Here is an 18,271-nt window from a genome sequence, read left to right as displayed (position 1 = left end):
ATCTATCCTCGCTGTATTTACTCCCTCTTGGCGCGATTTTTCATAAACACAAAGTGTCATTTCATTTGTATGCCGATGACTATCAACTTTATTTACCTTTCAGTCATTTGGATACCTCCCCATGTCAATGTCCTGCTTGACTGTCTTAGAGATGTCAAATCATGAATGGCAAATAACTTTCTAAATTTTAAGGATCACAAAACAGAAACAATTTTATTTGGCCTGCATTGCTCTACTGATTCTCCAGATGTTGATTTTGGTGATTTGACCTCCCATCTGAAAGGTTCGATCACAAATCTTGGTGTTAAATTTGATTCCGCACTTACCTTTGATGGTCATGTAAATGGGGTGATAAAATCAGCTTTTTATCACCTCAGACGCCTACTGAAGGTTAAGCTTTTCCTTTCCGAACGCAATTTGGAAACTCTTATTCATACTTTTATCACCTCACGTCGTGACTATTGTAATTCCATTTGAATAGGGGTTGGGTTGGGCACATTCTCATGCCTGCAATTAGCAGTGTTGGGACTAACGCGTTATTAAGTAACGCGTTACAGTAACTACGTTATTATTGTGGTAACGAGCACGGTAACTAGTTATTATGCCAAAATCAGGAACGCGTTAGTCGTTACTGGGATTTAGATAGGGTCGTTACTCGTTACTTCATGTGGTGGCTATCGCGGAGCTTCCACAGATTCAGTAACATTAGCAAGTGGTGGAGGCCAGCAGGTGGATGAAGGAAAAGGGATGCAGAAGGAAAAGAGACCCGAGGCGGCCGCCGGTCCAAGTGTGAACTGAACTTCAGGTAAGAAGTTATGACCTGCAGTCTCTTTGGGTCAGATATGAACCAAGTTTAGGTGGAGTTTATTTTCGTTACTCTGACTTTTTCCGTACTGCGTGCTAGCTAGCATGACGGAGTTTCTATACAGCTGGGTGGTGCTATGAAGTTAATGATGTTTCACTTTATTTTGTTCATAAGTTATTAGAGTTGCCAACCGTCCCGTCTGGTATTCAGAGAAAATATTACGCGTTTCTTATTGAGGTGAAAAGGAACAGTTTGTCCCGTAATTCAGCTACAATGAAAAAGGCACAAAGCTGGAGTTATTCTGTGTCTTTGCTGCACAGCTGCCTCTTCTTCTCTCATTCTCCCCCCTCCCTCTCCCGTTTCTACTTCAATCATGAAAACTGATCAATGATCAGCTGATCGGCTTTTCTCTCTTGTTTATTTATCGCCCACTTTGCGCCGAAAGAGGAAACCAGCAGATGTCGCGCTAAACAACAGCAGCACGTTTAAGCTTGATCAGCTATTGTTAGAATTTATTTAATATTAATTTCTAGTATCAGCTGATGTTTGCTGGAGCCACAGCTGCAAAAAAGCTGCTGGTCATGATATGGTTTGGTTATCTGGTGAGAGGGAAACATGAAGATGAAACCAGGAGATGTCCTTACTGGATCATCAGAGCTGAACAGGTGATGGAGAAACAGGTTTACCTTTTAGTTAACATGAATGAGTTGAAGGGAAGTTATGAACTGTTTCTGAGAGACAAATAACCCCAGGATCCTTTTTTAGGTAGCTGACAGCTGGTAACTGTGCAGGTGCGGATCTAGCAAAGTGTTGCCAGGGGGGCATGTAGGGCATTAACAGGGAATGGGGGGGGGGGCACAAAGAAATACTTTTCTTTCTTATTCTCATTTAAAATGTCTAGCTTTTAAAAAAATAATTATCTGAATCTTACAACAAACGATTGATAGATTGATGCATATATACCATCAAAACAGTGTACATCACTGTCACAACAGTGTTTATTTTCATTCAAAGGCTTTATGATTTTTCCTATAATGGTGGGCCAGTCTCTAGTCAAAATGTCCGGGCCAATTTTCTGTCCCAGTCCAGCCCTGTAAGCAGCTCATCTTCAGTCTGCTGTTGCCTACATCTTCCTATTCAGAAGACAGAATTTCTGAGTTCTGAAAGCACCACGACTGCAGTTTTTGTGTTGGATGTAAAAGGCGCACATGACTCTGTGACGTAGGCTAGAATCATGGCAGCAGTCAATGACGGTCCAGGCGTGGGATTTCTCTCGTGGAAATATGCACATTATCTTTTCCTTTCTTTTGGTAGGTGGCACAGTGCACTTGTGGCAAGTAAGCAAGCTAGAAGACTGGCAAAGTTATGGAAGAAACACATTAACAAGAGAATTCTGAGTAAAACCAAAGTTACTTTCCCTAGTAACTAGTTACTTTGAAAGTAACGAGTAACTTGAAGTAACTGAGTTACTTTTGAGAGAAGTAACTAGTAATGTAACTAAGATACTATTTTAAAGTAACTTACCCAACACTGGCAATTAGTGCAAACTGCAAAGTGCAAAAAATTTAATCACATCACTCCGGTTCTGGCTTCTTTACATTGGCTTCCCATTGAATTTAGGATTTGTTTTTAAGTCCTTTTATTGGTTTTTAAATCTTTAAATGGTCTGGTTCCTGTTTACTTATCTGATTTGCTGAATCCACATGTTCCTACTCACTCGCTCCGTTCAGCTGAGCAGCTGTTGCTTTTGGTTCCTAAGTTGTGGCTGAAACTGAGAGGAGACCAAGCGTTCTCAATTGCGGCTCAGATGATTTGGAATAACCTTCCCCTCCATATTAGACAAGCGTCATCAGTGCAGGTCTTTAAGTCCAGATTAAAACCTATTTTTATTCCCTGGCTTTTAACTCTGTGGGAAACTGACACCTTTCTTATTAATTTTATTGTAGTTTTAAATTTGCCAGTTGTTTTGATTTGTGTTGTTCAGCACTTTGGTCTGCCTGGTGTGTTTTTTAAAGTGCTATACAAATAAATGATAATGATGATAATGATGTGTCAAATCCCCAGAATTTGATGTTGGGTTTCAAAGATTAGTTAGCCAGTTAGTTAGCCAGTTAATCTGCCCAGCAGATCTCTAGGCTATGGACAGTGTTGGGGAGTAACGGAATACATGTACCGCCGTTACATATTTAAAATACAAAATATGAGTAACTGTATTCCGTTACAGTTACCGTTTAAAAAGGTGGTATTCAGAATACAGTTACTTTGTTGAAATAAATGGATTACACTGCGGTACTTTCCTGTTTCATATTGTCGCGGGTCAGGACTGTTTGGGTTTTGTTTGACAGCTACGTTCTGTTGTTCCAGGAGGCAGCATTACGGTTGCCATGGTTACAGGGCGACGCTCTCTCTCTCTCTGCGACTGTGTGTTTCCTGGGTGAGAGAGCGCCTTTTCGTTGTTGTTGTTGTGCTAAGCTAACAGGCAGAATGCTACAAGCATAGCTCTAAAGAATGTAGCATCGTGGGCAGTGTAGTCCGTGTTGCAGGGAGAATGGACTGCCATACACGTTATGGGTCTGTGAGCGCGAGGAGGGAGAAAAAGGGGAATGGAATAAGGTACGAGTTGTCATCGAGGAAAAACGGGAGCTGGAAGCATGTAAATATAATAATAACCACTTCAGCCAAGAAGAGTGCCTGACGAGCCCAGTTGTAAGTAAGCTATTAAGACTCGACTGTACACCGTGTTCGTGTTTTCCTCCGAAAACAATAAGTTCCGTTGGAGCAGCCTTTCAACGCCTCGCTCTGTCTCTCGCAAGAAAAGTTGACCCACACAACAAAGTAAAGCTATTTTTCAGCTACGAGCCGACAGGGACCCCGCCGTATTAGTCAGAGGTCCCTTTACTACAGTTCGGAGTCGCGGACCTTCAGTAATAGTAATAAATCACAGCAATAGTATATTCACGTTGTTGTAAAAAGCATGATAATATAGTAAGTAATCCAAAGTATTCAGAATACGTTACTGTCATTGAGTAACGTAACGGAATACGTTACAGAATACATTTTGGGGCATGTATTCTGTATTCTGTATTGGAATACATTTTAAAAGTAACCTTCCCAACACTGGCTATGGATGTAATCACAGCCCAGAATCAGAGTCTTGTGCCTCCTCTTCCACCATGAAACAGGGTAGCTATCGGAAAGAGAGTGAGTATAGCTTGGTGGAGGTCTTTCTGTTGTTTTTCTATGTTGGTGCATTTCTTTAAGGTCTGCTTAGGATCTCCAAAATGTTTAGACCAACAAGTCAGCAGTGACACACTTTCTTCCCCTGTCATAGGTTGTGTAGAGGTGTGTGAGGATCCAAACATAGACTCAGAGGTAGGCCATTTAATAAGGCCGATTATCAGGATGCACAACTGAGCATGAAACACAAAATACTGAGGAAACAGAAAATTTCTTCTGAAGAAAACTGTACTGGGGATAAGCAGTAGGGATTGGGAGTACAAGAGCTAAGAAACAGAAAAGGGAAGGTGAACAGACACTCTTGAGAAGGACAAAAGGAGACTGACACCATAAATATACAAAAAGAAGTCTAGGGGAAGGGGAGACATATGGAAACACAGCTGAACTGAAAAGTAACTAACAAGACAAGGAAACAAACTCAAAACACACAAGGGTAAGAGCTCACCAAAATAAAACAGGAAGCAGCAGAATACAAAGACTAAAAGGAAAACATACTAACTTTACACAGACAACTGAGTAAACACGGCTGACTTTCAGAAGGAGACACAACGGGATGAAACACAGGAAAGAAACAAAGGAACAGAAAGGGAAATTACTAAATGCAACATGAATAGATTAAAAGCAATGAAATGGACACAGGAGCACAGACTTAACTGACCATGAGGTACACAAGACTGTGTGCCCAATAAGCAAACTGAAGGGGAGGCTGGGATGTTACACTGCTGACACTTTGATAAGTCTTCACATATCCTGTACCAAAACCTTTGAACTGGTGGACAGAACCAAAGAGTGTGGATGTATTGTTAGGTGTATTGCCTTGACAGTGTGAGCAGTTGTTAGAAGACATAAAACCCATCCTCAACATCCGTTGACCTGTCTAGTCCACTCTATGTAATATTTTGTATTGTAATAATTGTAGACTGGGATTTCTAATCAATGTAAAGGGTTTTAAGCAAATCTGAGACCAGAAATTTTGGTCTAAACGGACTGATAGACCTGCTTCCCATTTGCAATAGGAAGGTATATTGATTCATTTTGGAAAGGGTCATGTATATTTTAGACAGTAATTTGGGGGTTTTGAGATTAAGGAATTATACCACACTTGGTGGTGTTTGTAATTCAACTTAATTAGGTTTTTGTTTTGTTTTTTACTATAGAAACAATTTGTTGAAATTCTGAAAATCTATTCTTGTTAATCCCACATTTATAACTAATCTGTCAAATTGAATAAAGTATGTTCTTTTGAATATGTGTTCCAAATATTTAATTCCTTTACTACTCCAATCTGGGAAGTTAATCATATTAATGTTCTGTAGTATGTCAGAGTTGCTTCTGACATCTGGTTGTATTTTTCAATTACTGCTACTGATTAAATATCTTTAGCCTCTTTTCTCTGGAGCCAGCTCCATGCAAATTACATGTGAAAAACCTTAGTGTGCCCGTAGTTGTGTGTTTGTGTGTGTAGCTAATGTTGCACATGAGGAAAAAATTAAATACATCACTCGTGTATAAAAAGAAAGAAAGAATGTGTGACGAGAGGCTCCATAAGTCTGATTATGTGTGTGCATATTCATTTATATGAGCAAGCATGTAAGCGTTTATGGTTGTTTGTCCTATATGTCTGTGTGCACTGTGAGGCTGTAGTGGATGTGCTGACGCTGTGTGTGTGTGATCGTGCCATGCAGATATGTAAAAATAATGGGTGTTTTTTGTGACTGTGTAAGAAAACCGGTGATTGGTGCAGTCAAAAAAGGAGAGGGAGAAGACCAAGGAAAAGGTTGAGCGGGAGGGATGAAAGAGAAAACTTGAACAAAAAAAGGGAACAATGTAATTAATGCACTGATGAAGAATGACAGTGTTTTATCTGTTATGACATTACCTTGAATTAACAAATTGATATAAATAACTTAAACAGATGTTAATGCAAGAGGAGGAGAAAAAAATGGTGTGGATTCTTATCTGGAGTGAGGAGTCTGGAGTCAGACACAGGAAGGGGGACACGGTGAGATTCTGCATGCCTGCACTTCTGTTACATGGAAGGATCAAGGGGTTAAGCATAAAATAGGCACAGAAGAAAGACAGTTGTATTTTAGTGTATAACAAAATAATCTTCCACCCCTGTCATAAGGTTCAGTTTTTTTTACACTGTTGATAATACATGCATACTCCAGAAAGCCAACTCCATGAATATAAACAGAACACATGTTCAGTCCACTCCATTTTCTATATCAATTTTTGCTTGTTGTAATACATATTTTGAACACTTAAAAAAAACTAAAAAAAAACTACTGAACTAATGAAATTTTTTTTTCCTTTTCTGTTTCCCCTCACCCTTCAATCAATTGGGGAAGATCGCTGCCTTTCCCTCAGCCGATTTCTGCTGGAGGTCTCGTCCGATTAAAAAAAAGTTCATCCTTCTCACTGTGGCCAAGTGCTTGGTCATATAGACTGTTGTTGTTGTTGTTTCTGCTGTTGTCTGACTGTTGGGGTTTTTCCATCTTCTTGAGGTGACAATTGTTGTTAAAATCAGCTAAACTGAACCCTCCACTTGATGTCACACAGCAGTACACAATATTGTTAGAGTCCTGAAATTTTTGACTCTTGCCATGAAAGTAATAAACCCTTACTTTCACTTTAGTACTTTTTAATGTTTTGGGAGCATGACAAGACTATAGAAAATAACTCTACCAACCACAACTTGACAACAATTACAGAATTTAGGTCAGGATTCACAACTGTGGCAGACTAAAAATATAATTTCTGCTTTGTATGGCCTATTTAAAACTTTCTCAATTAAATGTGCCTTACTGCTTATTGCATTAATCTAGCCCACAATGGTGTGCCAGATATATTCTGGATGTGTGCTGGAGCCTCTCCCAGCTATTACATGACGAAATGCAGGGTACACCCTGGACAGGTCACCAGGCTGTCACAGGGGCAACACTGAGTTAGACAACCAGATGGCACATTCAAACCCAGGCTTACAAAGACACACTATGGAAGAGAGATTAATACAAACTAATCATTATAGCAGTGGTTCCCAAACTTTTTTGCTAGGCCCCCCCTTTGTTTTACAAGAAAATCTTCACGCAACCTAGGGATATTGGAGCGTAACCAAGGGAGGATTCAGGGTCACATGATCCAGACCTAACTATATGCTTTATCAAAAAGGAAAGTTCTTTTAAGCCTAGTGTTGAAAGCACAGAGGATGTCTGTCTTCTGAATTCGAACTGTGACCTAATTCCACAGAAGAATAGCCTGAAAGCTGAAGGTCTGCCTTCTGTTTACTTTTAAATCTCTCAAGTAAGGACTACAAGTAAGCCAGCAGTCTGAGAGCAAAGTTCTCTACTGGGGTAATATGGTACTATACAGGGAGTGCAGAATTATTAGGCAAGTTGTATTTTTGAGGAATAATTTTATTATTGAACAACAACCATGTTCTCAATGAACCCAAAAAACTCATTAATATCAAAGCTGAATGTTTTTGGAAGTAGTTTTTAGTTTGTTTTTAGTTTTAGCTATTTTAGGGGGATATCTGTGTGTGCAGGTGACTATTACTGTGCATAATTATTAGGCAACTTAACAAAAAACAAATATATACCCATTTCAATTATTTATTTTTACCAGTGACACCAATATAACATCTCCACATTCACAAATATACATTTCTGACATTCAAAAACAAAACAAAAACAAATCAGCGACCAATATAGCCACCTTTCTTTGCAAGGACACTCAAAAGCCTGCCATCCATGGATTCTGTCAGTGTTTTGATCTGTTCACCATCAACATTGCGTGCAGCACCAACCACAGCCTCCCAGACACTGTTCAGAGAGGTGTACTGTTTTCCCTCCTTGTAAATCTCACATTTGATGATGGACCACAGGTTCTCAATGGGGTTCAGATCAGGTGAACAAGGAGGCCATGTCATTAGTTTTTCTTCTTTTATACCCTTTCTTGCCAGCCACGCTGTGGAGTACTTGGACGCGTGTGATGGAGCATTGTCCTGCATGAAAATCATGTTTTTCTTGAAGGATGCAGCCTTCTTCCTGTACCACTGCTTGAAGAAGGTGTCTTCCAGAAACTGGCAGTAGTACTGGGAGTTGAGCTTGACTCCATCCTCAACCCGAAAAGGCCCCACAAGCTCATCTTTGATGATACCAGCCCAAATCAGTACTCCACCTCCACCTTGCTGGCGTCTGAGTCGGACTGGAGCTCTCTGCCCTTTACCAATCCAGCCACGGGCCCATCCATCTGGCCCATCAAGACTCACTCTCATTTCATCAGTCCATAAAACCTTAGAAAAACCAGTCTTGAGATATTTCTTGGCCCAGTCTTGACGTTTCAGCTTGTGTCTTGTTCAGTGGTGGTCGTCTTTCAGCCTTTCTTACCTTGGCCATGTCTCTGAGTATTGCACACCTTGTGCTTTTGGGCACTCCAGTGATGTTGCAGCTCTGAAATATGGCCAAACTGGTGGCAAGTGGCATCTTGGCAGCTGCACGCTTGACTTTTCTCAGTTCATGGGCAGTTATTTTGCGCCTTGGTTTTTCCACATGCGTCTTGCGACCCTGTTGACTATTTTGAATGAAACGCTTGATTGTTCGATGATCACGCTTCAGAAGCTTTGCAATTTTGAGACTGCTGCATCCCTCTGCAAGATATCTCACTATTTTTGACTTTTCTGAGCCTGTCAAGTCCTTCTTTTGACCCATTTTGCCAAAGGAAAGGACGTTGCCTAATAATTATGCACACCTGATATAGGGTGTTGATGTCATTAGACCACACCCCTTCTCATTACAGAGATGCACATCACCTAATATGCTTAATTGGTAGTAGGCTTTCGAGCCTATACAGCTTGGAGTAAGACAACATGCATGAAGAGGATGATGTGGACAAAATACTCATTTGCCTAATAATTCTGCACTCCCTGTAAGGCCTTAGTTAAGATGTGGCCTGATTTTTTTAAGAGTTTGCATGTAAGGAGAAGGACTTTGAATTTTTTTTTTTTAATTTAACTGGGAGTCAATGAAGAGAAGCCAATATGGGATAAATATGATCTCTCTTTCTGGTCCCTGTGAGCATTCTTGTGGGAGCATTTTGGATCAACTGAAGGCTTTTCAAGGAGTTTTTAGGACAGTCCGATAATAATGAAATATCATAGTCTAGCCTTGAAGTTTTACATGTAAGAAATAGTTTTTCAACAATACTCTGAGAGAGGATGTTTCTAAAAAGTTATTATGCAAATGCAAGACAGCAGTCCTACATATGTGTTTAATATGCACATTAAAACTGTGTGCCTATCTCAATTTGGAAGCAGGAAATTAGAGTTATCCAGGTCTTTAAAAGTCATGGTCCTGGGTCATTTGACCCATTGATTTGTGTTTTCCTGTGTTTTGGTTATTTTGTACTATAACTTATGTATAAAGTTCACTTTGTTAGTCTTTAGTTTACTCACTAAGAGTCTAGTTATCCTGTTTTGAGTTTCTTTTGCTCCTTGTTTGGTTCCCTGGTTATTTAGTAGTCTCCCCCTGTGTAGTTGCCCTCGGTGTCTCCCTCTGTGTGTTTATATAGTTATGTAAGTTTTTGTTCCGTGTTTCCCCATCTCGTCATGTCTGTGCTCTCCCCCATGCTCCTCCGTATTCTCTCTCTCCCCCTTCAGTCTGTGTTTCTGTGCATTTCCTGTTTTACTTTGGAGGTCCGTGTTTCTGGTCATGTATTCTGTTTGGTTTCGTCCCTGCCTCGTCATGTTTGATTAGTGTCAGCTGTGTTCCCTGCCTGTTTGCCTCTTCAGCATTTCCTTGCGTGTGTGTGTATTTATAGCGTGTGCTGCCCCTTACTCCATATCAGGTCGTCTGCGTTTTCTTCAGTGTTGCCTCTGTGTGTCATTCCCTCCATGTCTCTGGTATTCTAGGTTCCGGTTAGTTTTCCCTGTATAGGTTTAGTTAGCGTCTCTCGGTTTTCCTTTGCTTTTGTTTTGTAGTGTTTCTGCAGCTAAAATAAAGGCTTGTTTTCTGTTTAATCGTTCCTCTGTATCCGTGTCTGCGTTTGGATCCACACCTCTCTCTCTGCCCGATTTCCGTCCACAAATTGTGACATTGAGACCTTCCCGTTAATAAGTAATTTGTGTGTCATCTATGTAAGGACAAGAAAGGCGAAATTGACAGAACAAGACACCCCTCTTAATCTTATATTTACAATATTATATTTTGTGCTGTCCGCGCCCTGAGTCTCTTAGATTCACCAGCTAGACAGCGAGAAAACAATGCTCCAATAACCAGACTTATTTTCCTTTTTGCGCTGATTTATTGAAGAATGGCCTCTGACCATTGCCTTCTCTTTGACCATCGTAAAACTGAAAGTACAAAATACTGTATTAGCTAACTAACATTGTAAACTAGCTTGTTACACTCTTACTGAAAGCTAACAAGATAAAACTTTCAAATGTACAAATTATCGTACCATCTTTACACAAAACAAAAGATAATAATTATTTTATCGACACTCATACTTACTGTCATGGTCCTGGGTCGTTGACCGAGCGTTTTGTGTTTTGTGACTATTTCCCTCTGTTCTAGTTATTCTGTGTCCTCCCCCCTTGTGTCCGGTTCGGGTTCTAGATTTCCTGTTTTACTTTGTAGGTCTGTGTCTCGTTATGCCCATTAAGTTCCAGCTGTGTCCCCTCCTGTGTGCCATTTCCTCATTACCTGGTGTGTGTATTTATAGTTGGTGTCTGCCTGTGCTCCTCGTCGGCTCGTCTGCATTCATCCATGTATCACTGCGTTCCTCCGTGTAGCTCTGCATTCTATGGTGTTTCGTTCCTGTCTCTGCGTCTCTCTGCCCCGCACCCCTTTTGTATGGTCTCAGGTTTGTCTTTAGTTTCTCCCAGTTTAGGTTTGTAATTGCTCATGTTGAGTTGCCTGTTTTTGCCACCACCACCACCTTGTAAATAAACATCACTCTGTCATCAGTTCGCTGCATCTTGGGTCCTCCTTTTCCTCCACACCACACGGCTCCCTCCGCCAGCCGTGACAGTACGAGCCGACCAACATGGACCCAGCAGCATTCGCACCTACCCAGGAGTTTCGGGAGGAGGTAACCGACACGGTCGCAAGGTTGGTAAACCTGTGGCTCGAGCAGGAGGAAGAAGAGTTCCACCGCGCTGTAGAAGCCAGGCTACAGCAGCTACTCTCTGCACACTCCTGGCTGCTAGACTCGCTTCACCCGCTGGCACGGGACTTCCTCCTTCATGAGCTGCACCTTCGCCCTCCAGCCGCTACCGCTTCCCAACCCAGCCCGGCGGTGAAGATTTTGCCCGGCCCGCCGGAGGTTTTGCCCGGCCCGCCGGAGGTTTCGCCCGGGAGGAAGCGACGATCGCGCCGTCGGCGCATCGCCCCACAGCCGGAGAGTAGGACTTCGGAACTGCCGGCTGTGGTGAGTGGAAAAGACACTCCGTCTGTTTCGCCAGCTCGAATGACTGTTTATTCCGGGGCTGTGTTTGTTGAGCCAGCTGCCCAGCAGGTAGCTCAGTTAGCCGCCCAGCAGCCACTAGCTCTGTTAGCCACTCAATCGCCACCTCCATTACAGTCACAGCCAGACCTATTAGACACTGGGTTACAATCCATAGCTCAGTCAATAGCTCTGTTGGCAAGAGACTCATCAGCTTTATTATCAGCTCAGCCACCTATTCAGCCACCATCTTCACCAGCTCCGCCTGTATTACAAGTCGAGTCCATTCAACCGGAAAAGCGCTGTATTTCACCTGTTCATGTCAAGCAGAGAGACACACCACATAACGCAGTTGTCAGTCCGCAACAGCTGGCCAGCCCAGAGACTGTGACGCACTCCAGGGCCTCCCCAGAGGCTGGGTCCCAGCCCCCGGCCGACTCTGGACGACTGGAGATTAAGAAGCCAGCTGAGGACTGTATCCGGCTGTCGCTGCCCGAGCTGGGTCAATGCTCTGTGCAGCTGCAGTCTGCCTTGTGTTTGCCAGAGGCCCGTGTGCCTGCTGGTTCTGACCCGTACCTGCCAGAGGCCCGTGTGCCTGCTGGTTCTGACCCGTGCCTGCCAGAGGCCCGTGCGCCTGCTGGTTCTGAACTGTGCCTGCCAGAGGCCCGTGCGCCTACTGGTTCTGACCTGTGTGTTCCAGGGGCCCCGGTGCCCACTGGTCCAGAGACTGTTTTCGCTGGGGGGCCCGAGGAGCCCGTCCAGCCTCCTGCTTCGTCTGCTGGGGGGCCCGAGGAGCCCGTCCAGCCTCCTGCTTCGCCTGCTTGGGGGCCCGAGGAGCCCGGCCAGCCTCCTGTCTCGTCAGCTGGGGGGCCCGAGGAACCCGTCCAGCCCCAAGACCCGTCATCTCCACCAGCTGCAGCCTCTGTGTCTCCATCCTCGCCAGCTGCGGCCTCTGTGTCTTCACCCATGCCGTCGCCTGGTCCAGCCACTGCTTCACCCACGCCTGGCCCGGCTTCAGCCTCTGCTTCACCCACGCCTGGCCCAGCCTCTGCTTCTGCTTCAGTCTCGTCTGGTCCAGCCTCTGCTTCTGCTTCATCCTCGCCTGGTCCGGCTCCAGCCTTCGTGTCTTCAGCATCGCCTGGCCCGGCTCCAGCATCCTCGTCAGCATCGCCTGGTCCGGCTTCTGCTTCAGCTTCGCCTGGTCCGGCCTCTGCTTCAGCATCCTCATCAGCTGCCTCGTCTGGTCCAGCCTCTGCTTCGGTCTCGTCTGGTGCTGCGACGGCCACGCCACCTTCGGGTCCCAAACTGCCGCCTCGACATCGGCGGTCATCTGCCAGGCTGCTGGTGGAGCGTCATCGTCACTATGGACGACCTCCTAGACGCCGCCGTTGCTGTCCGCACGGTCGGCCGCCTGAACTGTTTCCTCGTCACCGCCGTTGCTGTCCGCACGGTCGGCCGCCTGAACGGTTTCCTCGTCGCCGCCGCTGCCGTGTGCACGGTCGGCCCCCTGAACTGCCTCCGCTCCGCCACCGCTACCTTCCACTCGGTCGGCTTTCGGAGCTGTGTCGCCGACGTGGCCGGCCTCAGAAGATAAACTGTCCTGGACTTCTGAGCTGTGAGCCTCTGGGCCGGCCTCCTGAACTGTGTTTTGTCCTGGTACTCCAGCATGTGTGTTTTTTGTTTTGGACAATTCCCTCGGTCCGCTGGAGCTTGTTTTGTTCGGTGTTGGTCCCTCCGTCCTGGGCCCCCGCCGCCCGCCCTGGGTTGGTCGTCTGTTTTTGTTTTGGGCTGTCTGGAGCCAGCCCTTGGAGGGGGGGTACTGTCATGGTCCTGGGTCGTTGACCAAGCGTTTTGTGTTTTGTGACTATTTCCCTCTGTTCTAGTTATTCTGTGTCCTCCCCCCTTGTGTCCGGTTCGGGTTCTAGATTTCCTGTTTTACTTTGTAGGTCTGTGTCTCGTTATGCCCATTAAGTTCCAGCTGTGTCCCCTCCTGTGTGCCATTTCCTCATTACCTGGTGTGTGTATTTATAGTTGGTGTCTGCCTGTGCTCCTCGTCGGCTCGTCTGCGTTCATCCATGTATCACTGCGTTCCTCCGTGTAGCTCTGCATTCTATGGTGTTTCGTTCCTGTCTCTGCGTCTCTCTGCCCCGCACCCCTTTTGTATGGTCTCAGGTTTGTCTTTAGTTTCTCCCAGTTTAGGTTTGTAATTGCTCATGTTGAGTTGCCTGTTTTTGCCACCACCACCACCTTGTAAATAAACATCACTCTGTCATCAGTTCGCTGCATCTTGGGTCCTCCTTTTCCTCCACACCACACGGCTCCCTCCGCCAGCCGTGACACTTACAGACATATCTTGTCCAAGGCAACAACATTTTAAGGTCCGTATCAGCTTAGAACGATAACATTACGGTATCACTTTCCGCCATCTTTTATTTCTTCTTCACGTTCTCATTTTTTCCTTTCCCAAAGTAACCGAACCCAAAGCAGCCACTAGAGGGAGCTCTAGAGCAGCTTACAACTATAATATCCGATTTAAGTTATAAAAGGCAGAACAGTCCCCGCCTGGTACAATATAATTGTGCCACTAGAACAAACTTTTCTAATAAACATTTTGAACAGTTTAGGGCTATTTCAAACACTTATTTATCACTTGATAAAAGCAAAACCATATCAGCGATGGGTCTCAAAAACACTTTTTCATTTCCATCTTTCACAGTCTTTACTTCTGCTTTTCGAACCTTATTGTCCTTGCTCTCAAATGTTCTTACAACCTTTCCCATGGACCAGTCATTTCTGTGTGCGAGAGCATCTTTCAATAACACAACATCACCAACTTTTATGTTTGTTTTATCATCAGTCCATTTTCTCCTTTGCTGTAGTGTTGAAAGATATTCACTTTTCCACTGTTTCCAAAAAGAGTCTGCCAAACACTGTACTTGCTTCCATTGCTTTGAGTAGAGGTCTGGCGGTCCAAAGCTTCCTGTTGGTGCAGATAATGCATTGACCTTTTGTGTAAGGAGCATTGCTGGAGTGAGAAGGTTTGGTTTGTCTGGATCTGTTGAGACTGGTACAAGTGGTCTTGCATTCATTATTGCCATTACTTCTGCCATGAATGTACTTAACACTTCATGCGTTAGTTGGACATGTACGGCTTTCAACAGAATACCATCTAGGATGCGCCTTGCTACTCCAATAAGTCTCTTCCACGATCCACCCATGTGCGATGAGTGTGGGGGATTAAACAGCCATGTGCATCCTTTCTCTTGCAGGTATGAGTTTAGTTCTGTGTCCTTGTGATCAATTTGCAACTCATTGCATGCTCCAACAAAATTTGTACCTCTATCAGATCTGAGTATTTGAGCAGGTCCACGGATGCAGAAAAATCTCCTCAGCGCATTGATGGAGCTGGATGTTAACATTGTTTCAATGAGCTCAATGTGCACAGCTCTCGTGGACATGCAGGTGAAAAGCACAGCCCAGCGTTTACTGTCTGCACTCCCTCCTCTGGTACGACGTGTGGTGACCGTCCAGGGTCCAAAGACATCCAATCCTACACTAGTGAACGGTGGCATTGGTGTCAGCCTGTCCACAGGTAAATCTGCCATATTTTGGGTCTGAAGTCGTCCTCGAAGCTTTCGACAAAGTACACACTTGTAAATAACAGAAGAGGCGAGCCGTTTACTGCCAATAATCCAAAATCCAGCACCTCTGAGCGCTCCTTCTGTTAGGTGACGCCCCTGATGCGCTACCTTCTCATGATAGTATCTAATAAGAAGGATGGCTATATGATGAGCATTTGGGATAATGAGTGGATGTTTCTCATCTTTTGTTAGGTTAGCAGGTGCCAATCGACCTCCTAGTCTGAGGAGCCCATCTTCATCAATAACTGGATTTAACCTTTGAAGACAGCTTTGTTTTGGAAGTGGCAGATTTTCTTTTATGCATCTGTACTCTTCTTTGAACGTTTCACTTTGTACTGTGTGAATGATGAACTTTGCTGCTTTAGACGCTTCATCTGCGGTGTTAGTTTCACTGAAACACTTCCAGCCTTTACCTTCTGTGTTTGTTTTCTTGAATGATGCTGCCACACGCTTTAGTGATGCAATAGTGCGACACAATCTCATCCAATGAGAGAATCTTTCAAAATGGCATGGCTCTAGCTGTGTTACTGAGGTTTTGGTAACAAAACTTGTTACAGTGGGGCAAAAAAGTATTTAGTCAGCCACCGATTGTGCAAGTTCCCCCACCTAAAATGATGACAGAGGTCAGTAATTTGCACCAGAGGTACACTTCAACTGTGAGAGACAGAATGTGAAAAAAAAATCCATGAATTCACATGGTAGGATTTGTAAAGAATTTATCCGTAAATCAGGGTGGCAAATAAGTATTTGGTCACCTCAAACAAGGAAAATCTCTGGCTCTCACAGACCTGTAACGTCTTCTGTAAGAAGCTTTTCTGTCCCCCACTCGTTACCTGTATGAATGGCACCTGTTTGAACTCATCATCTGTATAAAAGACACCTGTCCACAGCCTCAAACAGTCAGACTCCAAACTCCGCCATGGCCAAGACCAAAGAGCTCTCGAAGGACACCAGGAAAAGTATTGTAGACCTGCACCAGACTGGGAAGAGTGAATCTACAATAGGCAAGCAGCTTGGTGTGAAAAAATCAACTGTGGGAGCAATCATCAGAAAATGGAAGACATACAAGAATACTGATAATCTCCCACGATCTGGGGCTCCACGCAAGATCTCATCCCGTGGGGTCACAATGATCATGAGAACGGTGAGCAAAGATCCCAGAACCACACGGGGGGACCTGGTGAATGACCTGCAGAGAGCTGGGACCAAAGTAACAAAGGTCACCATCAGTAACACACTATGACGGCAGGGAATCAAATCCCGCAGTGCCAGAAGTGTTCCGCTGCTGAAGCCAGTGCATGTCCAGGCCCGTCTGAAGTTTGCCAGAGAGCACATGGATGATACAGCAGAGGATTGGGAGAATGTCATGTGGTCAGATGAAACCAAAGTAGAACTTTTTGGTATAAACTCAACTCGTCGTGTTTGGAGGACGAAGAATACTGAGTTGCATCCCAAGAACACTATACCTACTGTGAAGCATGGGGGTGGAAACATCATGCTATGGGGCCGTTTTTCTGCCAAGGGGACAGGACGACTGATCCGTGTTAAGGACAGAATGAATGGGGCCATGTATCGTGAGATTTTGAGCCAAAACCTCCTTCCATCAGTGAGAACTTTGAAGATGAAACGAGGCTGGGTCTTCCAACATGACAATGATCCAAAACACACCGCCCGGGCAACAAAGGAGTGGCTCCGTAAGAAGCATTTGAAAGTCCTGGAGTGGCCTAGCCAGTCTCCAGACCTCAACCCCATAGAAAATCTGTGGCGGGAGTTGAAAGTCCGTGTTGCTCGGCGACAGCCCCAAAACATCACTGCTCTCGAGAAGATCTGCATGGAGGAATGGGCCAAAATACCAGCTACTGTGTGTGCAAACCTGGTAAAGACCTATAGTAAACGTTTGACCTCTTTTATTGCCAACAAAGGTTATGTTACAAAGTATTGAGTTGTATTTTTGTTATTGACCAAATACTTATTTTCCACCCTGATTTACGAATAAATTCTTTACAAATCCTACCATGTGGATTCATGGATTTTTTTTTTCACATTCTGTCTCTCACAGTTGAAGTGTACCTCTGGTGCAAATTACTGACCTCTGTCATCATTTTAGGTGGGGGAACTTGCACAATCGGTGGCTGACTAAATACTTTTTTGCCCCACTGTATCAGGTCTGATCTCTGCATCTGTGTCAGGATCGATCAGTGTGAAACTATCCCAGTGAGACTTCTCTATGTCATGTTGTGTCAAAAAGGAAGGACCACTAAACCAGTTTGTAGAAGCCAATGCAGAAGCTGCAATTGGTCTAGTGGCTGTGTCTGTTGGATTGTCACTAGTGGCTATGTAAAACCACTGTGCTGGATGTGTAGTCTTTCTGATTCTAATCACTCGGTTAGCCACGTAAGTGTAGAACCTCTTTGTGTTGTTGTGTATGTAACCAAGCACAATTTTACTGTCTGTGAAAAATCTGACAGTGTCTACTTCAATGTCAATCTCATCTCTAATGAGTTCGTACATCTCTACAGCTAACACTGCTGCACATAACTCCAATCTAGGAACAGTGTGTGCAGGTCTTGGGGCTACTTTGGACTTGCCCATGATGAAACCTGTGTGCCACTGACCTTCACCATCAATAGCTCTCAGATATGCCACTGCTCCTATGCCATGGTGGAGGCATCTGAAAATATTCACAGTTTTTTTCACAGCAATGGCCTGGGAGAACGAGAGGTAGCACCTCGGTATCTGAAGCCGCTCAAGATCCTTCAATGAGCTTCTGCTCCATTCATCTTCTGTTTCTGCAGGAAGTGATTCATCCCAGTCCTTTTGCTCTGAGGTCAATTCACGGTGAAGAGCTTTTCCCTGCATTGTGATGGGTGACACGAAACCCAGCGGGTCATACAGACTGTTAACAGTGGCCAAGACACCTCTCCTGGTGAACGGCTTTTGTTCAGTGGTGACGTGAAAGGTAAAACAGTCCTTTTTAAGTTTCCACAGTACCCCCAAGCTCCTTTGCAGGGGTATGTCGTCCAACTCTAAATCCAAGTCTTTTAGATCCTTGGCTCTCTCTGCAGCAGGAAATGCTTCCACTACTTTGTGGTCATTAGAGGCTATTTTATGTAGCCTTAAGTTTGACTGTGCCAGCATCTTT

At 44.4% G+C, this 18,271-nt stretch overlaps 1 protein-coding gene across 1 annotated transcript; it reads left to right on the top strand.

Annotated features, from left to right (window-relative positions):
• The first annotated feature begins 10,795 nt into the window (after window positions 1-10,795).
• LOC147304590 (uncharacterized) lies at window positions 10,796-13,082 on the top strand. Its single transcript, XM_086279521.1, has 3 exons — window positions 10,796-12,092; window positions 12,225-12,442; window positions 12,738-13,082. The coding sequence occupies exons 1-3, from the start codon at window positions 11,090-11,092 to the stop codon at window positions 13,080-13,082; spliced, it is 1,566 nt and encodes a 521-aa protein (XP_086135647.1). The 5' UTR covers window positions 10,796-11,089.
• The last annotated feature ends 5,189 nt before the right edge of the window (window positions 13,083-18,271 follow it).

Source organism: Aulonocara sp. 'chitande type north' Nkhata Bay, linkage group LG22 (assembly GCF_057382095.1).
Source record: "Aulonocara sp. 'chitande type north' Nkhata Bay isolate Kocher_YH1m ecotype deep benthic linkage group LG22, A_spYH_male_GT1.1, whole genome shotgun sequence".
NCBI lineage: Eukaryota > Metazoa > Chordata > Actinopteri > Cichliformes > Cichlidae > Aulonocara > Aulonocara sp. 'chitande type north' Nkhata Bay.
The sequence above is the reverse complement of the archived record's forward strand: the minus strand, read 5'-3'. Positions and strand labels throughout refer to the sequence as shown.